The 18,242-nt window shown below is 40.0% G+C and overlaps 1 protein-coding gene across 1 annotated transcript; it reads left to right on the top strand.

Moving 5' to 3' along the window:
• Positions 1-2,363: 2,363 nt before the first annotated feature.
• Positions 2,364-17,904, top strand: SDE2 (SDE2 telomere maintenance homolog). Its single transcript, XM_019976733.2, has 7 exons — positions 2,364-2,526; positions 7,956-8,073; positions 9,553-9,664; positions 9,994-10,163; positions 10,997-11,111; positions 14,004-14,508; positions 17,570-17,904. The coding sequence occupies exons 1-7, from the start codon at positions 2,407-2,409 to the stop codon at positions 17,789-17,791; spliced, it is 1,362 nt and encodes a 453-aa protein (XP_019832292.1). The 5' UTR covers positions 2,364-2,406; the 3' UTR covers positions 17,792-17,904.
• The last annotated feature ends 338 nt before the right edge of the window (positions 17,905-18,242 follow it).

The raw sequence follows: 18,242 nt of genomic DNA, 5'->3' as shown, positions 1-18,242 counted from the left end.
CACAGCTACACACTCTTAATAGGAGAGGAACTGGCCCCCACCCACTCACCATTTAGTGTCATAACCCCCCATGTGTCTTCCTGTCTCTTTTCTCCCTACAATGAGGTTGGAAAGGTGGCAGCATTTGTTTCTATTTTTCCACAACCAGCCTGGCACATAACACCGTCTACTGGACGCCACCACACACTCAACCATCCAGCCAATCAGCTGTCTTTCTAGATGTTTTTTTCCACTGATGTGCACTGTCTTCTTGGCCATAGCCCTAACTTTGGGTACCTTAATTTTCTCATTATTTAAATGTATTCAGTAATTTAATCCAAGTTGAAGCTGTATCTGCAAGAGAGAAAGTGTTCTGTTAGTGCTGACGATGGTGGCACAGTGGTAAAAAATCCACCTGCAAGTGCAAGAGATACAGGACACGTGGCTTTAATTCCTGGGCCAGGAAGATCCCCTGGAGGAGGATTTAGCAACCCACTCCAGTATTCTTGCCTGGAAAATTCCATGGACAGAGGAGCCTGGTGGGCTAGAGTCCATGGGGTCACAAAGAGTCGGACATGACTGAGCACACACGCAGGCAGGCATGTTTCTTCAGACATGTATTGGGAATAATTAGGCTGTCTACCTCAATCCCTGGGTTGGGAAGATCCCCTGGAGAAGGAAATGGCAATCGACTCCAGGACTATTGCCTGGAAAACCCCATGGACAGAGGAGCCTGGTAGGCTACAGTCCATGGGGTCGCAAAGAGTCGGACAGGACTGAACAACTTCACTCACCTCAGTAATTCATCAAATATCCAACTAATATTTATTTAATGCCTACTTTGTGTGTGCCATGGTGCCGCATGCTAAGTGCTTATTGGGAAGATTTAACAACAGATTATATATTACTCAGGAGATTTGTCTTTGAAAAGTTAATAATAGTTATTGCATATTTTAAATGACAAATGCCTTTTCAATACTTTTTTTTTAATACTTGGGATTTTTAACAATCGGAATTTAAATGCAAGAAAGGGATAAAGAAGGAACGATTTAATTTAAACTGGAGGTTTTGGAAAGGCTAGATATAATGTTAGTAACAAACAATGTGGACTTCCCTTGTTAGAAGATAAATACTTGGTGAGACAGTTACTGACTCTGGGGTCACCATGTCACCCACTTTGCAAAACACTGGTCTCTAGCATAGTATTTTTATTATTTTGTGTAATTTTTCTTTATCTCCTGACATTCCCATGGAGGCCCTTTCTCATTTTTCTTTCTATGAAAGTGAAATAAAGACAACGGAATCTGTAACTTCAGAAGTCTTGAAATTCTGTTGTTCATACCACCAGTAAAAACGATTTCTGAATTCTTCGTTGCTTTCCCTTTAGCTGAATTTCATTTGCTAAAGATCTGAGACGCAGAGAATTTGATTCTGTGGACTGATACAATCGTGCTTAATAGGTACAGATATTTCCTAAGAACCCTCCTATCTCGTGGCTTTTAAATTGCTCAGGATTTTATAAATACCATAACCTCAGCATATTAAAACATTAAGGGATTTCTTCAGATTCCCAGAGCCTTAGACTATGCAAATATGTGCGAGTGTGTTTCCATAGTGCGGAATAAAAGTTATGGCAGGGTTTTTCAGAGCAGCATCACTATAAGCGTCGCTCCTGCCACTGCCTTTCACAAGGGCCCACTTGCTGTGAAATATTTTGAAAACCGAGCTGAAGTGAAGATAACGCAGAGCGCAAACAGGCGGAAATACGAATAAACTGAGCGTGGCTGGCAGAAACCGAGAGGTTGGCAGTTTCCGCAAAGGAAGAGAAGGCTTGGTAAACCTGGAGGAAAAACCCGCCCAGAGCTGTTGTTTAGAAACCTCCCCACCTCCGTTTCCCTTGCCCCTAGAGTCGGGGAGCTCCCCAGAGCAGAGGAAGCAGCCCCCCAAAACCGCTTCCGCGACTGCAGCTTCCCTTCTCAGGCCCCCAGGGAGCAGCGCCTTCTCAGGCCACGATTCCCTGTGACCCAAAAATAACTACACGGATAGAAGGGAAAGGTCTGAAGCTTGAGGCACAAGGAAGTACTCAGTTACCTTCTTATCGCTTATAGCCAGAACGCTGGAAACTTAACCCCGCGCCAGCCTTTTATAGAGAGTCCCTCGAGCCCCGCCCTAGCAACTTCTCTTAGCAACGCCTCGCCCTGGTGCTCTGCCTTCTTATCGGCCTCAGCCAGGCCCTTCCTGTTCCCCTCCCCCAGTCGGTTTTGCTCGGCTGCTTCAGGTCACGTGACTATCCCCAGGGGAGGGGCGGGGCGGGCAAAAATGTGAGGGGCGGGGCGCTGGGTGAGCGAGCTTACGTCATCAAGATACGCCCGGTGGGTGGTGGTTCTTAGCGCTCCTGGGAGTGCCGAGGTTCCGCGACTGGGTGAGATGGCGGAGACGGCGGCGCTGGTGTGGCTTCGGGGCCCTGGCTTCGGGTGCAAGGCGGTGTGGTGTGGTTCGGCCCCGTGCTCCATACGAGATTTTATCCGTCGACACTGCGAAGATCAGGTGAGGTTTGTGGTTCCTGGAAAGTAGAGGACAGAGGAGGTCAGGGGCAGGAATAGGTGTGGCGAGGGTGTGTCGGGGGGTCTATTCTTTGGGGTTTTCAGTTTTTGAGGTTGAGGGTTCCTCAGTTTCAAACTGATAGTGAGGGCTTCCGTCGCTTTTGTTTTGTGATGGTTTTGTCTCAGAGAAGGGAGAAAAACCCTTCCGCTCACTGGCGCTATAGTCCGGCCCTCAGTCTGGACTAACAGAATACCCTTTGGTATTATTCTCTTCATCCGTAAAGGAGGCATTTGGCCAAGATGATTTTTAAGGCTCACTTCCTTACGTTCACTCGACGGGTATGTGCATTTTTGTCCTTTGATAACACAGCCCTGTTAGATCCAACCTAAAGAAGTATGTCATATCCAAAGGATGATTGGGAACGAAATGGATTCTTCTGGTCACTGGTCGTGGCCAAGCATTCACATAGGCCCTGTCGAGAGCATGATTCTTAGGGCCTGTCATTTAGATTATTTCATTAATCATATGATGTTCTTATTTGTCCAGGCGTATTTTTCAAAAACTTATAAAGTTACACATGTGTGGTTTACTTAATTTTGACGTAAGCAAGCTTTTACCAACTAAATTACCTGTTATGTTATTTAAAGAATTAGATGCTCTCCTTGAATCTAATTTTAATTTTGACGTTTGACCTCTTACTCTGTTTTTCTTTATAAGTACACCTCCTCCGTGTTTCCCTTGACTTTCTCTGGTTGTTATTTATGAGCTTAACAGATGTTAACACTGCAGTCTAAACCACATCTCTACTTAGATTGGTTCCATGAAGAAGCAGTGTTTATTTGCAAATCATGTAGTTTTTCAGTTTCCCGTTTTCCTCCTATACTTCAGTCCAGTTTAACTGCTGTCAGAACTGACATCAGTTTGCCATCTGTTTGCCATCAGTTCCATCAGTTTGCCATCTGAATGGGGAAATATTTTCAAAAATAGTTGGATTTTAATATCTTTGGAAATAACTCTTATCTCATGAATACAGTTTTCAAACTCATTTACAGTTGATCCAAAGTGGGACCAGAAAAATTTAGACCTTAATTATGAGGAGTCTTGGAAAAAATTTAAAATAAGAAGAAATATGAATGAATGAATTCAGTCATATACTTAAGAAGCATGGCCATAATAACTATGAACAAAACCACAAAACTTATAAAAGGGCATTTGATGAGATACTGGAATAAATAAAAATAGCGCAGTTTCACACCTGTGCCTTTTAAGATAAAACTAATCTGACACATGATAAAGTTGGTGTTAGTTCTCCCTGAAGAAATGAAAAATCAGCCCAGCTGTTCATTAGGCTGGGATAACAGACATAGATAGAGCCAGCTGCAAAGTCAATAAGAAGAAAGTGTTTCTCCCAAGGACATGGTGCAGTGGTGAAATGTCAAAAATGATTTCCTTGAGTCTACTTCTTTTTCATTGTTTTTGAAACCTTACCTTGAAAATCATAGATTATAAGAGTAAACTGCTGTTTGAAGTTGTATCGGTAAGAAGCATCCCACTCTTGCCTTGAGGATCTAAGTCTCTTTGATGTAGAGAAGCACTCTCAATTTCCAGGTGCAGAGCTTCAAATTAAGGGGTTTCTAGACACAACATTGCACATTTATCTTAACTTTGTAGTTTCCGAGGAAACAGGAGCCTGGATCTCCTTCACAGTCTAGACCTGGTATTGACCCTGATACACACAGCCCTGCTTTATTGTGAGCCTTTTAAAACATTGTTCCATTTAAATTTTACCTAAATTCCATCCTAGCCCCCAATCCTATAACTCTATGTTTTTATTTGTTGGTGAGACACCTCATGATTCCTCTGGTGTGCAGTCCCTCGCTTGTAGTGAGTCAAGAAATTTGATTTTGTTTTTCTCTAGTGCCCTTGGCTGATTGGCCCACGACACACATACTTTGTGTTCAAAATGCCTTATAAAGGTTAAAAACAGTTAAATTGATTCTAAATTTTCTTTTTTTTTTTCCTACTAGAAAGTTGACAAGAATCTTAAGTAGAAAAATGCAATTTTGGTAATCAGTTGTCTGATTAAATAAGCGGTTCTGTTCAGAAATAAAGTATGATGTATAATCTTTGTGCCTTCATATTAAAGTTTTTGAAGTTATTTAAGATTTTAGAAATACCATACTCATTGGATATACAAAATATTAAAAGAAACTAAAGTGGCTATTAATTTATAAACATTATATAGAAGGTATATTACTTGTCTCATTTAATTGTGCAGCTTTTTAAAGTAAACAGGATTTTATAGACAGGAATCATCCTTCATTCACATCATTGTATATGGCCTGAGTTCCCTTCCTCTCTCCTGGTACTATATTTGCCTGGGAAAATGCCGGACAGTCTAAATCCAGCTCTCCACCTATTTTGAGTGGCATCTAGGCAGTGACCCTGGTAGGGGAACTAATCAGTCTCATGACAAATTCACATACACCAGCCTTAGTGCTGCTTGGCAATTCTACTGTAATTGCATTTGGATTAGAGAAATCTGCTGGATTGCAGGACTGCTGAGAATATTGATCCCGCTAGCCCTTGGGCAGCTGGACAGAACCTGGGGGTGCCCAGAATCTCAACCCATCCTTGGTAACTTTACTCACTCCCCAGGGTGTCATCCAGATATTATTGGTGTTTACCGTGGTATGAAAAGGATTGAGAGGCACTGCTCAGTTCATCACTCTTTGACTCTCCTGGATTACTCTCGCACATCCTCTCTCTTTAAATCTCCAAGACTTATTCCATCTCAAGGACAAACTTTGTATTCAAGCAGTAAGAACAGAATTTTCCTCTCCTCACAGCAGTGCTCTGGTAGGTACCTGCTGTATATTCAGCCTTCTTGTGTATTACTGTGGATGAACTGTCTTTATTTTACAAGTAATGTGCAGTTCTCTTCTACTTTGTAGAGTAACCCCTCCTTCTCACCTACTGAAAGACTTACTTGGCATTAGTGCTTTCTCCCCTGTATTTTCCAGTGTTTTCCCTTTTTCCTGGATCATTCCTACCAGTGTGCAAACATGAGCCCACATCCCTTCCAGCTATTGCTTTATTTTCTCTGATTTTCTTGATTAAAAAAAATATGCTTGAGCATAAAGCTCTTCTCCTTTAGAACCCACTCTAGTTCAGCTTTTCTGTTCCCATCACTTCAACAGCTCTGTGTCATTCTGGTCAGTATCTTCTGTGTGGCCGTATCCAACGATCAGTTTTCAGTTTTCATCTTGCTTGGCCTGTCGGCCTCAGTTTGCACAGTTGACCATTCCCCCCCTTAATACACTTCTCTCACTTGTGCAGAGGACACCCTCAGTTCTCTTCCGTCTCGCTGGCCTCTCCTTTCCAGTCTCTCTTGCTGCTTCGTCCTCATCACCCTGAACTCTGAAGTTGGAGGGGCCCCTCCCTCATCCTAGTGGTTTCGTCCATACTCAGGGCTTTCAGTGCCATCAGTGTGCTGATAGCTTTCAAGTGTAAATCTTCAGCACAGACTTCTTCTCCAGACTCCAGACTTGTATAGCACCTGGTCTACTCGGCATCTCCATCTGCTTGTGTAATAAACATCTCACACTAAAATATCCGAAACGAGACTGATTTTCTCTTTCAAATTTCCTTTTCTCTCTTAATAGGTGGCAACTCTATTTTTCCACTTGTCAAACCAAATTTTTGGAATCTAGTTTCTCTGTTGAGCTCACTCCCTTCACTAGAGCGTTAGCATTTTCGTTCAGAGTGTCCTCAGAATCTCACATTTCTCTTTCACTCTGCCACTACTGCCCTGGTACACATAGAACTGTCTCACCTGGATTATCCCAATGATCTCTCTGCTTCTGTAGTCTTATTTTTACAGTTTAACAGTTTTACAGTTTAAGAGCATGACTCTGATCTCAGTTTGTTCAAAACTCTACAATAGTTTTATTCAGAGTACCATCCAGAATCCTTACAGTGGTTTTGAAGGCCTTATCACTCTCCTTTGTGTACTTCATTCCAGCCATGTCGGCTGTGTTGCTCTTCCTTGAGTGCTCTAAGCTCATCTCAGTTGCAGTCTTTGCATTTGCTGTTGCCTCTGGAATGCTGTTCCCCCAGACAACCATATGACTTATTCTCTCACTTTCTTAAATTCTCTGCTTTCTCTGACTGACCATATATATTAACTAGATTACCACCTCACCTATCCACATATCTTAATCCCCTTTACTCTGCATATCACCACTTGACATAATATATAATTTGTCAATTACATAATTATATCAAACATAATATATGTTTGTTCATTATTTGTCTTCCCCCACTAGAATATAAGCGTCATGAGCCAGGATTTGCATTCACTGTGGTATTCATGGTAGTATTCCAATACTTGAAAAGTACCATGCTTATAGTAGGCAGCTGAGTGAAGGAATGGGTCCCATTAAAATAGCTGTGTGATGTGCCTCAGAATGCATGTTCATAGTTTCCACTTCAGGAAGATGCCAGAAATGCCTTTTTCCTTTATATTTGTATTTAGATCTCTTTATTCTTCATGTTGCAGATTTAATTGTCAGCCTCCTATATAACCTCCTATAAGTTCCATATAACTTTGGAGACTACTCCTCTGTTGTGTTATTTTATGGCATCAGAAACTTGTTTAGGGACTTCCTGGCAGTCCAGTGGTTAAGACTCTGAGCTTCCACTGCAGAGGGTATGGGTTTGATCTCTGATTGAGAGCCAAGATCCTACATGCCAAGTGTTGCGGCTTTAAAAAAAAAAAGAAACTTGTTTAGAAAACTTTACGGTATTTATATTTTCTTTACATCACTTGATCTGACATAGAGTGGGTTTGGGGGGAGGTATGTGGGCTTCTTCAGAGATTGGCTGGAACTCAGGAAGACGCTGGCAGAAGAGATTAGTTACCAACTGCCAGCTGATTCTAAAACCGTTAAAGCTTATGTAAGTGTATTAAAAACCATATTTTTGTCTCCTCCTCTCCCCTCTTCTTATCCCTATCTACACTTTTCAAGATGTCACTTTTAAATTTTGGGCCACAATGTTCAACTTGGTATTATTTTTAAAAGTCAGAGGAAATGGGACCGTCAGAGTTACTAGATCTGAGCCCCTGTAATCTTCCACCTTTACTCCTATTTCCTATTAGAGAATGAGAAAGAGCAGTTTTAATTTTCACCCAAGAGGCAGAAAGTTCTTTATATCATGATTAGGTAATATTAGGAAAAAGTTATACCTAGAATACATCATAAAAAATGACTTTTTTCTTTTAGTGGTTTTCATTTTTTTTCAATTCAGCAGATATTAACTTATCACATCTACTATCTCCTTGTAACTGAAATAATAAAAAATAAGCTAGGTCCCTTCCTGCAAAAAACTCGTCTCATAAACAGCATTGAAAGAACCCTCACTGTCTCCAGGTTGTTCCAGTGGAATGCTTCTTTGTGAAGTGCAATGGATCACTCGTTAACACCAGCGACACAGTGCAGCATGGAGCCGTTTACAGTCTGGAACCCAGACTTCGTGGTGGAAAAGGAGGTAGGACGTGAATGTTGACGGCTTAGTAGTAACATATCTGCATTCTGTGGCCAGATGTATTAAATTAACAAACTCCTTGATCTCTAGTGTACCAGCCTTGATTTGTCTTATGAAGTTCTTTGTTAATTTACCTAGTTTTGAATATTTTCTCTTTTATTCTTTTCGGGGAAGATACAGTATGATAAAATTCCCACCTTCTCCAGCCCAACCAGATCACTCTTTGGCACCCTAGGCTCTCAGTCTTTGGGGAGAATTAGATGAAAAGAGGTGACGGCTGTTCTGTCCAGTTTGCTGATGAGTGTTAGAACAATCAGATCTCCTTTTGCTATTCTCAGCATTTTGTCTGGTTATTCTAGTTCCCTGGGAAGTCTGACGTCACTTTATGAAATACAACTGTTTACAGATTGAGGTAGATTAAGGTCCTGGTTGTAGTAACTTGTCTTAGAGAGAAAACAAACTAAAAGAGCAAAAACTGAATATGAACAGTTCTTGGTATTTCTCCTGATAGACTAACATATAATTCTTAGGCTTTCTCAAAATCTGTGGTGACTTGGTTTGGTTTTCAAAGAACTAACATCTCAGATTACAGTCATTCTGCTGTTTGAAATTCTATCAATATGAAGCTTGTTGTGTCAGCCAGTGACAGATTAAAATTGCTTTATTGCAAAATCTCATCATATAAATTGTAAAATTCTTAATTGTGGAATTTTGGGATTTCTGTCACGAGGTATAGCCCTCTAAAATATCCCAGTGGTGCAGGTACAGTATTGCAGAAGTATAAGAGAAAGTGTGACAACCACGAGATTGAATCACATTTATCAATATTCTTACCTTTGCTACCTGGGTTAGAATCTTGACGTGCATTTCCTTTAAAACCAAAAAGAAATAGAGATCACCTTTACTCTTAAGATAATCTTATAATATAATAATACTCTTTTTGCAAGTTCGGCTTTTGTCCATCCTTGAATACTTAAAAAAATTTTATTTATTTATTTTAATTGGAGGCTAATTACTTTACAATATTGTGGTGGTTTTTGCCATGCATTGACATGAATCAGCCACGGGTATACATGTGTCCCCTGCTCCTGAACACCCGTCCTCCCCATCCCATCCCTCTGGGTTGTCCCAGTGCACTGGCTTTGAGTGCCCTCTTTCATGCATCGAACTTGGACTGGTCATCTATTTCATATATGCTAATATACATGTTTCAATACTATTCTCTCAAATCACCCCACCCTCGCCTTCTCCCACAGAGTCCAAAAGTCTGTTCCTTACATCTGTGTCTCTTTTGCTGTCTCGCATATAGAGTCATCATTACCATCTTTCTAAATGCCATATATATGTGTTAACATACTGTATTGGTGTTTTTCTTTCTGACTTACTTCACTGTATATAATAGGCTCCAGTTTCATCCACTTCATTAGAACTGACCATCCTTGAATACTTTTTAACCTGCTTTCTCCAAATACATTTGTTTAGGTTTTGGCTCAATGCTCCGAGCACTCGGTGCTCAGATTGAAAAGACAACCAATCGAGAGGCTTGCCGCGATCTCAGTGGAAGGAGATTACGAGATGTCAATCATGAAAAAGCGTAAGATGCCCCCCTGTTTTGTTTTTTAAAGAGACATAGTTTTCTGTCATTAGTGATGGCACATGAACCACACGTATCAGAAATGTGAACTTAAAATACTTATGCTCTAATTTGTTGTTACCAGACTTAACCTTTTTCATGATTGAATAATTATCTTTGGGTTTTAGTCAAGTCCATAGCAGTATGCTAGTAAGCATGGCTCGCCTTTCTGAGGGACTATCACAGTGTGAATAAGAGTACAATAATTTGTATAGGTGGGGTGTTATCTATATAAAAGTATGTGTGTATAACTTAGCCATTTAGTTACGTCTCCTCTTTCCCATCTCCAGAATGGCTGAATGGGTAAAACAACAAGCCGAGCGAGAAGCTGAAAAGGAGCAAAAGCGCCTGGAACGACTGCAGCGGAAGCTTGTAGAACCCAGGCACTGCTTCTCCAGCCCCGACTACCAGCAGCAATGCCATGAAATGGCCGAGCGCCTGGAGGATTCCGTCCTCAAAGGTGAGGAGGAGGGTTCCTTAGTGCCATCCTCAGGCATCCTGGAAGCCAGCTCTTCCACACCAAGGGCAGTTCTTGACCCTTCTTAGGTTACAGACTTATGAGAATCTGATGAAGCTATGAAATTTCTTCACTCAGTAATGAACACAGTATGCCTTACTACACGGAGGGGAAAACCCACATATCCACACAGCATTTGACATAGTTGATCCCTGAGCTCTGGGGGCTCATGGGCCCCAGGTAGGAATGCTTTTTGTGCTTCCTGGGAATAAGCTAAGTCTTCAGGAGGTACTAAGACTCCCACATATTTGCTTTCAGTTTTAGGTCCCCTTTTAATTAAATGGTTTTTAATGGGAATGATTATTCTTAGCTTTTATGTTTTAGCATCAAAAGCATTATGCTAGGACTATTGTGCATTCAGCTGGATAAGGGGAAGTCTTTTCCATCAAAAGGGAGAAGCTGAAAAGGAGCAAAAGGGGGAAAGATAGTTGTATGCAAATATGGGGATGCATAAGGGGGTGAATTGTTAGGTTTGTGGAGTGTTAGGAATGGATCTGTAAGCTTCAAAGTTACAAATTGAAAAAAAAAAAAAAAAAACAACAAAGTTACAAATTGGACATTGTGGTTTAAAAATCTGGTTCAAGAGCCAAAATGGTTATTTTAAATCTGTAAATTTAAGATTAGTCTCATTTTAACTGGATTAGATTTTGGTATGCTAAGAAATTTAAATCTAGAACTTTAGGTTGCAGCTCTTTTTGCAATCCAGATTATTTATAAATTCTTTAATTAAACTTGGTCCTGATAGTAGAAACTGAGTTGTTAAAATTTGTGGCTAGGCATGCAGGCTGCCTCTAGCAAGATGGTATCGGCAGAAATCGGTGAGAGTCGGAAACGGCCAAACAAATCAAAAACAGACGGAGGAGCCAGTGCAGGGAAAAGGAAATGCTTTTGGTAAGTATGTTCATTTTCATTCCAAATAGATCTTTGAGGACTGAAGAAAAATATTTTTTTCTTTCTGTTTATCCCTCTAGAATATCTTGTTCTGAAACTTACCTTCTATATGTCTTCCTTGTCTTATCTGGTATAAACACACTTTTAAGTAAAGTCTAATGGAAGCTCAGAAATTTTCCAGAGTGTTTCAGATCAGGTTTCAGTGATTCTCACATTATACACATTAGTAATGGTTTCTGCCATAAGTGCCCTTAATAGAATCTAAGGGATAGTTTGTTTGCCTTCAGTGAAAAATCACACACAAAATAGCTTTATACTTGAGTTATTAGTAGATGTTGAAAGAGGTACTTTTCAAAGTTCCAGGGGGAAGCCATGGCTTTAGTTTCCAAGTTGTTCTGTTTTCTCTGGTTTTTCATAGTCATCATTGAGGTCTTTGGTCACCTTTCCAGACCTCTCTACATCATTTTGCGCTTGTGGGTGAAAAGCACAGCGGTACTTTTTCTTAGCCCTTTTACTCTTAGTTCCTCCTCCCTTCCCAGCTGGTCTTCTGGTTACCGGCTTAGTTCTCTTGGGCCAAGTTCTAGATGATGATAAGTTGAGTTGGATCTTGGCTTGTTTGTTGGCTTCCCCTTTGGGGATAGAAAGGTAATTGTTAACTAAGTACTATTTAACTCAGTCCAGCATAGACTTTTTTGTGTTCTTTCTGAAATGGAAATTAAATGTTTCTGAGAGAAAATGTAGTGGTATTTCCTGTGGGTCTCTTTTTTTTAAGCCAGTTTTATTGATATATAATTTATATACAGTAAAATTCACCCTTTTTGAACAGTTCTTCAAGTTTTGAAAAGTTTATAATACATAATTATGTAAGCATCACCAAAATCAAGCTGTAGAATGTTTTTGTCAGTCTCAGAAGTTCCCTTGTGTCCTTTTGCAGTTAATTTTCCTCCCCCCACCTCTACCCCTGTCAACCACTGATCACTAGCCTGATGTTTGTTCCTATGGTTTCTTTTTTTCTAGAATGTCATATAGCTTTTTGTGTCTCTTTCTGTTTTTTTTTTTTTTTTTAATGCTTCTAAGAGCATTTGTTATCAGATCTAAACTATTAAACTATTAGCAAGGAGATATGTTTCCACTGAATTACTTAACAGTGCATTCCTATAATACAGCCAAGAGATGCACACACGACAATCAGTTCAGTTCAGTCGCTCAGTCATGTCCGACTCTTTGTAACCCCATGGGCTGCAGCACACCAGGTTTCCTTGTCGATCACCAACTCCTGGAGCCTACTCAAACTCATATCCATCGAATCGGTGATGCCATTCCACCATCTCATCCTCTGTCGTCCCCTTCTCCTCCTGCCTTCAACCTTTCCCAGCCTCAGGGTCTTTTCAGATGAGTCATTTCTTCCCATCAGGTGGCTAAAGTATTAGAGTTTCAGCTTTAGCATCAGTCCTTCCAATGAATATTCAGGACTGATTTCCTTTAGGATGGACTGGTTGGAGCTCCTTGTAGTCCAAGGGACTGTCAAGAGTCTTCTCCAACACCACAGTTCAAAAGCATTAGTTCTTTGGTGCTCAGCTTTCTTTATAGTCCGACTCTCACATCCATACCTGACTACTGGAAAAACCATAGCTTTGACTAGATGGACCTTTGTTGGCAAAGTAATGTCTCTGCTTTTGAATATGCTGTCTAGGTTGGTCATAACTTTAATTCCAAGGAGTGTCTTTTAATTTCATGGCTGCAATCACCATTTGCAGTGATTTTGGAGCCCCCAAAAATAAAGTCTGACACTGTTTCCACTGTTGCCCCATCTATTTCCCACGAAGTGATGGGACCAGATGCCATGATCTTCATTTTCTGAATGTTGAGTTTTAAGCCAACTTTTTCACTCTCCTCTTTCACCTTCATCAAGAGGCTTTTTAGTTCTTCTTCGCTTTCTGCCATAAGGGTGGTGTCATCTGCATATCTGAGGTTATTGATATTTCTCCTGACAATCTTGATTCCGGCTTGTGCTTCTTCCAGCCCAGCGTTTCTCATGATGTACTCAGCATATAAGTTAAATAAGCAGGGTGACAATATACGGCCTTGACGTACTCCTTTTCCTATTTGGAAGCAGTCTGTTGTTCCATGTCCTCTAAACATAGGTACCTTACAAAAATGCACATACAGACCCATGGTTATAACTTAAAACTGTCTTCTAGATAATGGAGATATTAGCCAAGAGCCCTTCCTCTCACCCTGACTCTTACTCCTGTCTTCAGCATTTCAGTGACGAAGTAGCAGATTACATTTAGTTCTAAGAGGTGGATTAACATACACAGTCCCAGAAGACACAGCCCTTCATTGTTATAGGAAGGGCTGGGCCTTCTTTTTTTCACTTAGCATAATGCTTTTGAGACCAGTAGGTGGTGTTGTATGTATCGATAGTTCATTCCTTTCTACTGCCAAGTGTTGTTGCCTGGTATGGCTGTACCACAACCTGTTGATCCATTCTTTAGTTGTTAGGCATTTGGGTAGTTTCCAGTTTGGGGCAGTTATGAGTAAAACTGGGTTTTCTTTTAACTGTTCACTTTTTTATCTAATTTCCAACAGTTAAAATTCATACAGTATTAGGAAAAAGGCTTTAAGCAAAATCAATTAAAGAGAGTCACATATTTTAAAGAGTGATCCTTAGTATCTTTGGAATGTTGTTCTCAGTCTCACTGAAATTTTTTTTTGCTTCTGTTTATACCTTTGGGATATCTTGTTCTGAAACTTACCTACTCTCCATCTCAAATAGCAGATATCCTTATTCAGAGTCTGTTTCCTGGACTAACCGCAGCTCTCTCTTTTTATTTTTTTTTTAAGTTGAAGCTGTAAATGGCATTAAATCTTTCTATTACTTTCTGATAGGATGGGCATGGAAGGACTAGGGACCACAGAGGGGTCCAGCTCTGAGAACTCTGACAACGACAGTGAAGAAGCACCTGGTACTTCTGGAATGAGCTTTCATGTTTCTCAAAATGGCTGTGATGGTGTTGACATGGCAGCTGAAATTCCGAGTAGTTCTCAGCAGGCAAGAGTATTGAATACAGACTGTAGATCACCAGAAAAACTACAGAGCCCTTTGACTGACTCTGGGAACAGTATTTCAGAAGACTTGCATGCTGAGCTGGGGGAGACACCTACCCAGGAGTACATGGAGAGGAAGAGGGCTGTAGAAACAGAGAACACCCGGGAGAAAAAGGAGGCGGAGGGTAGAGAGCCCTTAGAAAAGGAAGCAGCTGGAGGTGGGCAGAATACGGAGCAGGAAACAAAAGAAACGACTGATGGGGAGAGAGCTGCCAAGGGAGCACCTGGAGAAGATAGGGAAAACATTGCTGTTGCCAGGCTGGCGGCCAGCCAGTCAGGAAACACGGTAAGTAAATTTTAGGAGTCGATGTCTAAAGCCAAGTCAGTTTTTTTCCTTAAACCTTTTATTTTGTATTGGGGTATCTCGATTAACAGTTTTTGATAAATTCAGGAAGTAACAAAGGGACTCAACCATACATATACATGTATGCATTCCCCCCCAACCCCTCTCTCATCCAGGCTGCCACATAACACTGAGCAGAGTTCCATGTTAAAGCCAAGTCAATTTAATCTCTGCAGTAGGTCATTAAAAAGAAAACATGTGCTTTTCCCCATCAGCTGCTTAGTGGAAGGGCTTGTTTAATAATCAGAAGTCGATGATAGTGAAGCTTGTCGTGTCTCCCCCCCACCCTATCCCCCAAAAGAAAAATCCTTGGATTTTTTTGTTTTTAAGCGGTGGAATTGGTATTACTTTGCCACTAGGTGGTATCCTTGGTTCTATATTTCATCAATTCTAGGATGCACATTTTTCACATTTTAGTATCTCTGAGTTTGGATATATATCACATTACAGTTTGCTTGATATGATTTATTCTTTCTTAATAATACAGGCAGTAGTAAGGCATATTATGATAGATGTCACTTTTAGATTTGATGAAATGTACCCATTTTCCTATCACTACATTTCTTGTTAGTTTTTCTTTCTCAAGTGAGTTACTGTTTGAACACAGTTGTCAGTTGGATGTGAACACCTTTCCTGCAGAAGAGGAGCAGTTCCTTTTAAATTTATCATTAAATCTTAAGCCCTACACTCAGATTTTTAAAAACTCATTTTCATTATGCGTGCTTTCCCTTAAATAGTTATTTGCTATCTTCAGTGGACTGACTTCAGCAAAAATCTTTAACGTTTATTTTTCAGTCTAATGATTTCCTTTTTAGGACAGATGAAACCTGACTTGGCTTCCTTTGATAAACACAAAGCTTACCATTATTTATTTAAAGCATCTTCCCTACTTCCAGGAAATAAGCAGAAATGCATATATTGCTCTTTAAAGGGGAGATAGTGAAATTTTTTGAGCTAAGGGCTTTAAATTGACCCTCACACCATCTCTGGAGTTATAACAATGTTCAGCTTTTACATAACTCATATATGCTAGGAGTTTATCCTGAGCAAAGTCTTAGAAAAATGAAAAAGGAAAATAGAATAAAACCTGATTTGACTTTTAATCTTTGAGCTTTTAACTGTGGAAATTTTGTTCTTGATGTAATTGTAGCTGTTGTATTCATAATAACTGTGCAGCCATGTGTGATTCTCCAGAGACACATGGTGGGTTAGGATTTGGCCATATATAAAGAAGTCAAGATGCACTCTAGAAATCTAACAAAATAACATTAAAAAAACAGATCAACTAGAAAGATAAAGAATCTATCTGTAGAGTTGTTCAATATTTTTTTTATTTTATTATTATTTTTAATTTTATGTTTTAACTTTACAATATTGTATTCGTTTTGCCATATATCAACATGGATCCGCCACAGGTATACACGTGTTCCCCATCCCGAACCCTCCTCCCTCCCCCAATATTTTTTTAAAAACAACTTAACTTTGAGAGAATTATCCTTTGAATATGCCGACAAAGGTCTGTCTAGTCAAAGCTGTGGTTTTTCCAGTAGTCATGTATGGATGTGAGAGTTGGACCATAAAGAAAGCTGAGCACCGAAGAATTGATGCTTTTGAACTATGGTGTTGGAGAAGGCTCTTGAGAATTCCCTGGACTGCAAGGAGATCCAACCAGTCAATCCTAAAGGAAATCAGTCCTGAATATTCACTGGAAGGACTGATGCTGAAGCTGAAGCTCCAATACTTTGGCCACCTGATGCGAAGAACTGACTCATTTGAAAAGACCCCGATGCTGGGAAAGATTGAAGGCGGGAGAAGGGGACGACAGAGGATGAGATGGTTGGATGGCATCACCGATTTGATGGATATGAGTTTGAGCAAGCTCTGGGAGTTGGTGATGGACAGGGAAGCCTGGCATGCTGCAGTCCATTGGGTTGCAAAGAGTCAGACACGACTGAGCGACTGAACTGTACTGAATATGTTTTTTAAAAAACTAAAAAAAAAAACCAACTCCTAGGTGAGGGACTTCCCTCGTGGTCCAGTGGTTAAGAATCCCCCTTCCAATGCAGCGGACGTGGGTTCAGTCCCTGGTTGGGGAACTAAGAACCCACATGCCTGGGGGCAGCTAAGCCCTTGGCACCACAACTGGAGAAAGCTGATGGGCTGCAACAAAGACCCAGTGCAGCAAAAAAAAAAAAAAAAAAAAAACCCAAAAAACCCTAGATGAACACTTTCATTCCTGGCAGAGCATCCGTCATTAGAAGTATTTAATTTTGTGTAAGTCTGTAAAGTTACTTTGTTGATAGAACATTTACAGGTCTTGAACAGCATTTAAATTTGTCAAGTGAGAACTTTGACAATCATGATTATTTGATTAGAAAGCTTAAGATTATGGGGTTAGGGAACTTCCCCTGGTGGTTCAGTGGCTAAGACTCCATGTTCCCAGGACAGGGGCCTGGATTCCCTCCCTGGTCAGGGAACTAGATCCCTCATGCCACAATGATGAAGGTTCCATGTGTGACAACTAAGACTTGATACAGCCAAATAAATATTTTTTAAAAAGATGATGGGGTTAATATCAGTAGAGTCATAGGCATAGGATTCTCACTAAAATGAACCTTTATAGGATGCTGCTTTTTTCTCCACTCATAGTGCAAAGGGTAGGCGAGGTAGGTGAAGTAGGTTTTGCTGTTTGAATTTTTACTAGATAAGTCAAAAAAGAAAAGTTATGTTCATACATATTAAGATTTATCTGTTTTGGAATCTTACCACTTAGGTTGTTTCTGAATACCTGTTTCTAAGTATATAGATTAAAAATTAATGTTTACTTGAATTGAGAACATGTATAGAATAACATGATTATTAGGATTCAGTAGTAAGATATGGCATATTAAACAAAAATTTCTTGAAAAATAGGATGTCAATGACAGTTGAAGAAAGTTTTAATTAGAGACAAAGGAATGGACGACTTACTTAAAATTTCTGTCTTTTTTTTTCTTTTTCTCAGGATATCAGTCAGGAAACTTTAGATTTACTGGCAATCAGTTCTGTTGCAGAAATGGAGTTGCTGGGCTTGGAGAAGCTCAAGTGTGAACTCATGGCCCGGGGACTGAAGTGTGGGGGCACTCTCCAGGAGCGGGCAGCGAGGCTCTTCTCTGTCAGAGGACTGGCAAAGGAGCAGATAGATCCAGCTTTATTTGCCAAACCTTCAAAAGGGAAGAAGAAGTGAATTTCATCAGAGCTGATTTTCTGTTTCTTTATAGTCTAGTGCTTATAACCTGTATAATGTTGACTCTTGAACGTTATTCCTTTTGCTATTAAAGGTGACTTTTTAATAATACAGTTCTAACTATCCTCTTTTTCATTATTAGATTTATGGAATTAATTTGTGAAACCATCTGAGCCTGAAGATTTTTTTTGTGGGAAACTTATAGCTCGTTTCTTTAATAAATATAGGGCTATTCAGAGTTTGGGTTTCATTTTGTGTCTTTTAGATAAGTTGTACTTTCAAAGATTTGTGGACATAAGATTATTCATAATATAGTCTTTTCTATCCTTTAATATCTGTAGGAGCTGTAGTGGTAATTTCTTTTTCATTCTCATACTGGTAATTTCTGTTTTTCTTGATCAGTCTAGGTAGAAGTTTATTGTTTGTTGATCTGTTCTCAAAGAACCACTTT

Source organism: Bos indicus, chromosome 16 (assembly GCF_029378745.1).
Source record: "Bos indicus isolate NIAB-ARS_2022 breed Sahiwal x Tharparkar chromosome 16, NIAB-ARS_B.indTharparkar_mat_pri_1.0, whole genome shotgun sequence".
Taxonomy (NCBI): domain Eukaryota; kingdom Metazoa; phylum Chordata; class Mammalia; order Artiodactyla; family Bovidae; genus Bos; species Bos indicus.
This window is presented reverse-complemented; position numbering and strand designations above follow the sequence as displayed.

Coding starts and splice junctions, on each gene's coding strand:
- SDE2 (XM_019976733.2), top strand. CDS start 2,407: ATGGCGGAGACGGCGGCGCTGGTGTGGCTTCGGGGCCCTGGCTTCGGG. Junction 9,665..9,993: donor GATGTCAATCATGAAAAAGC/GTAAGATGCCCC, acceptor TCCCATCTCCAG/AATGGCTGAATGGGTAAAAC. Junction 14,509..17,569: donor CCAGCCAGTCAGGAAACACG/GTAAGTAAATTT, acceptor TCTTTTTCTCAG/GATATCAGTCAGGAAACTTT.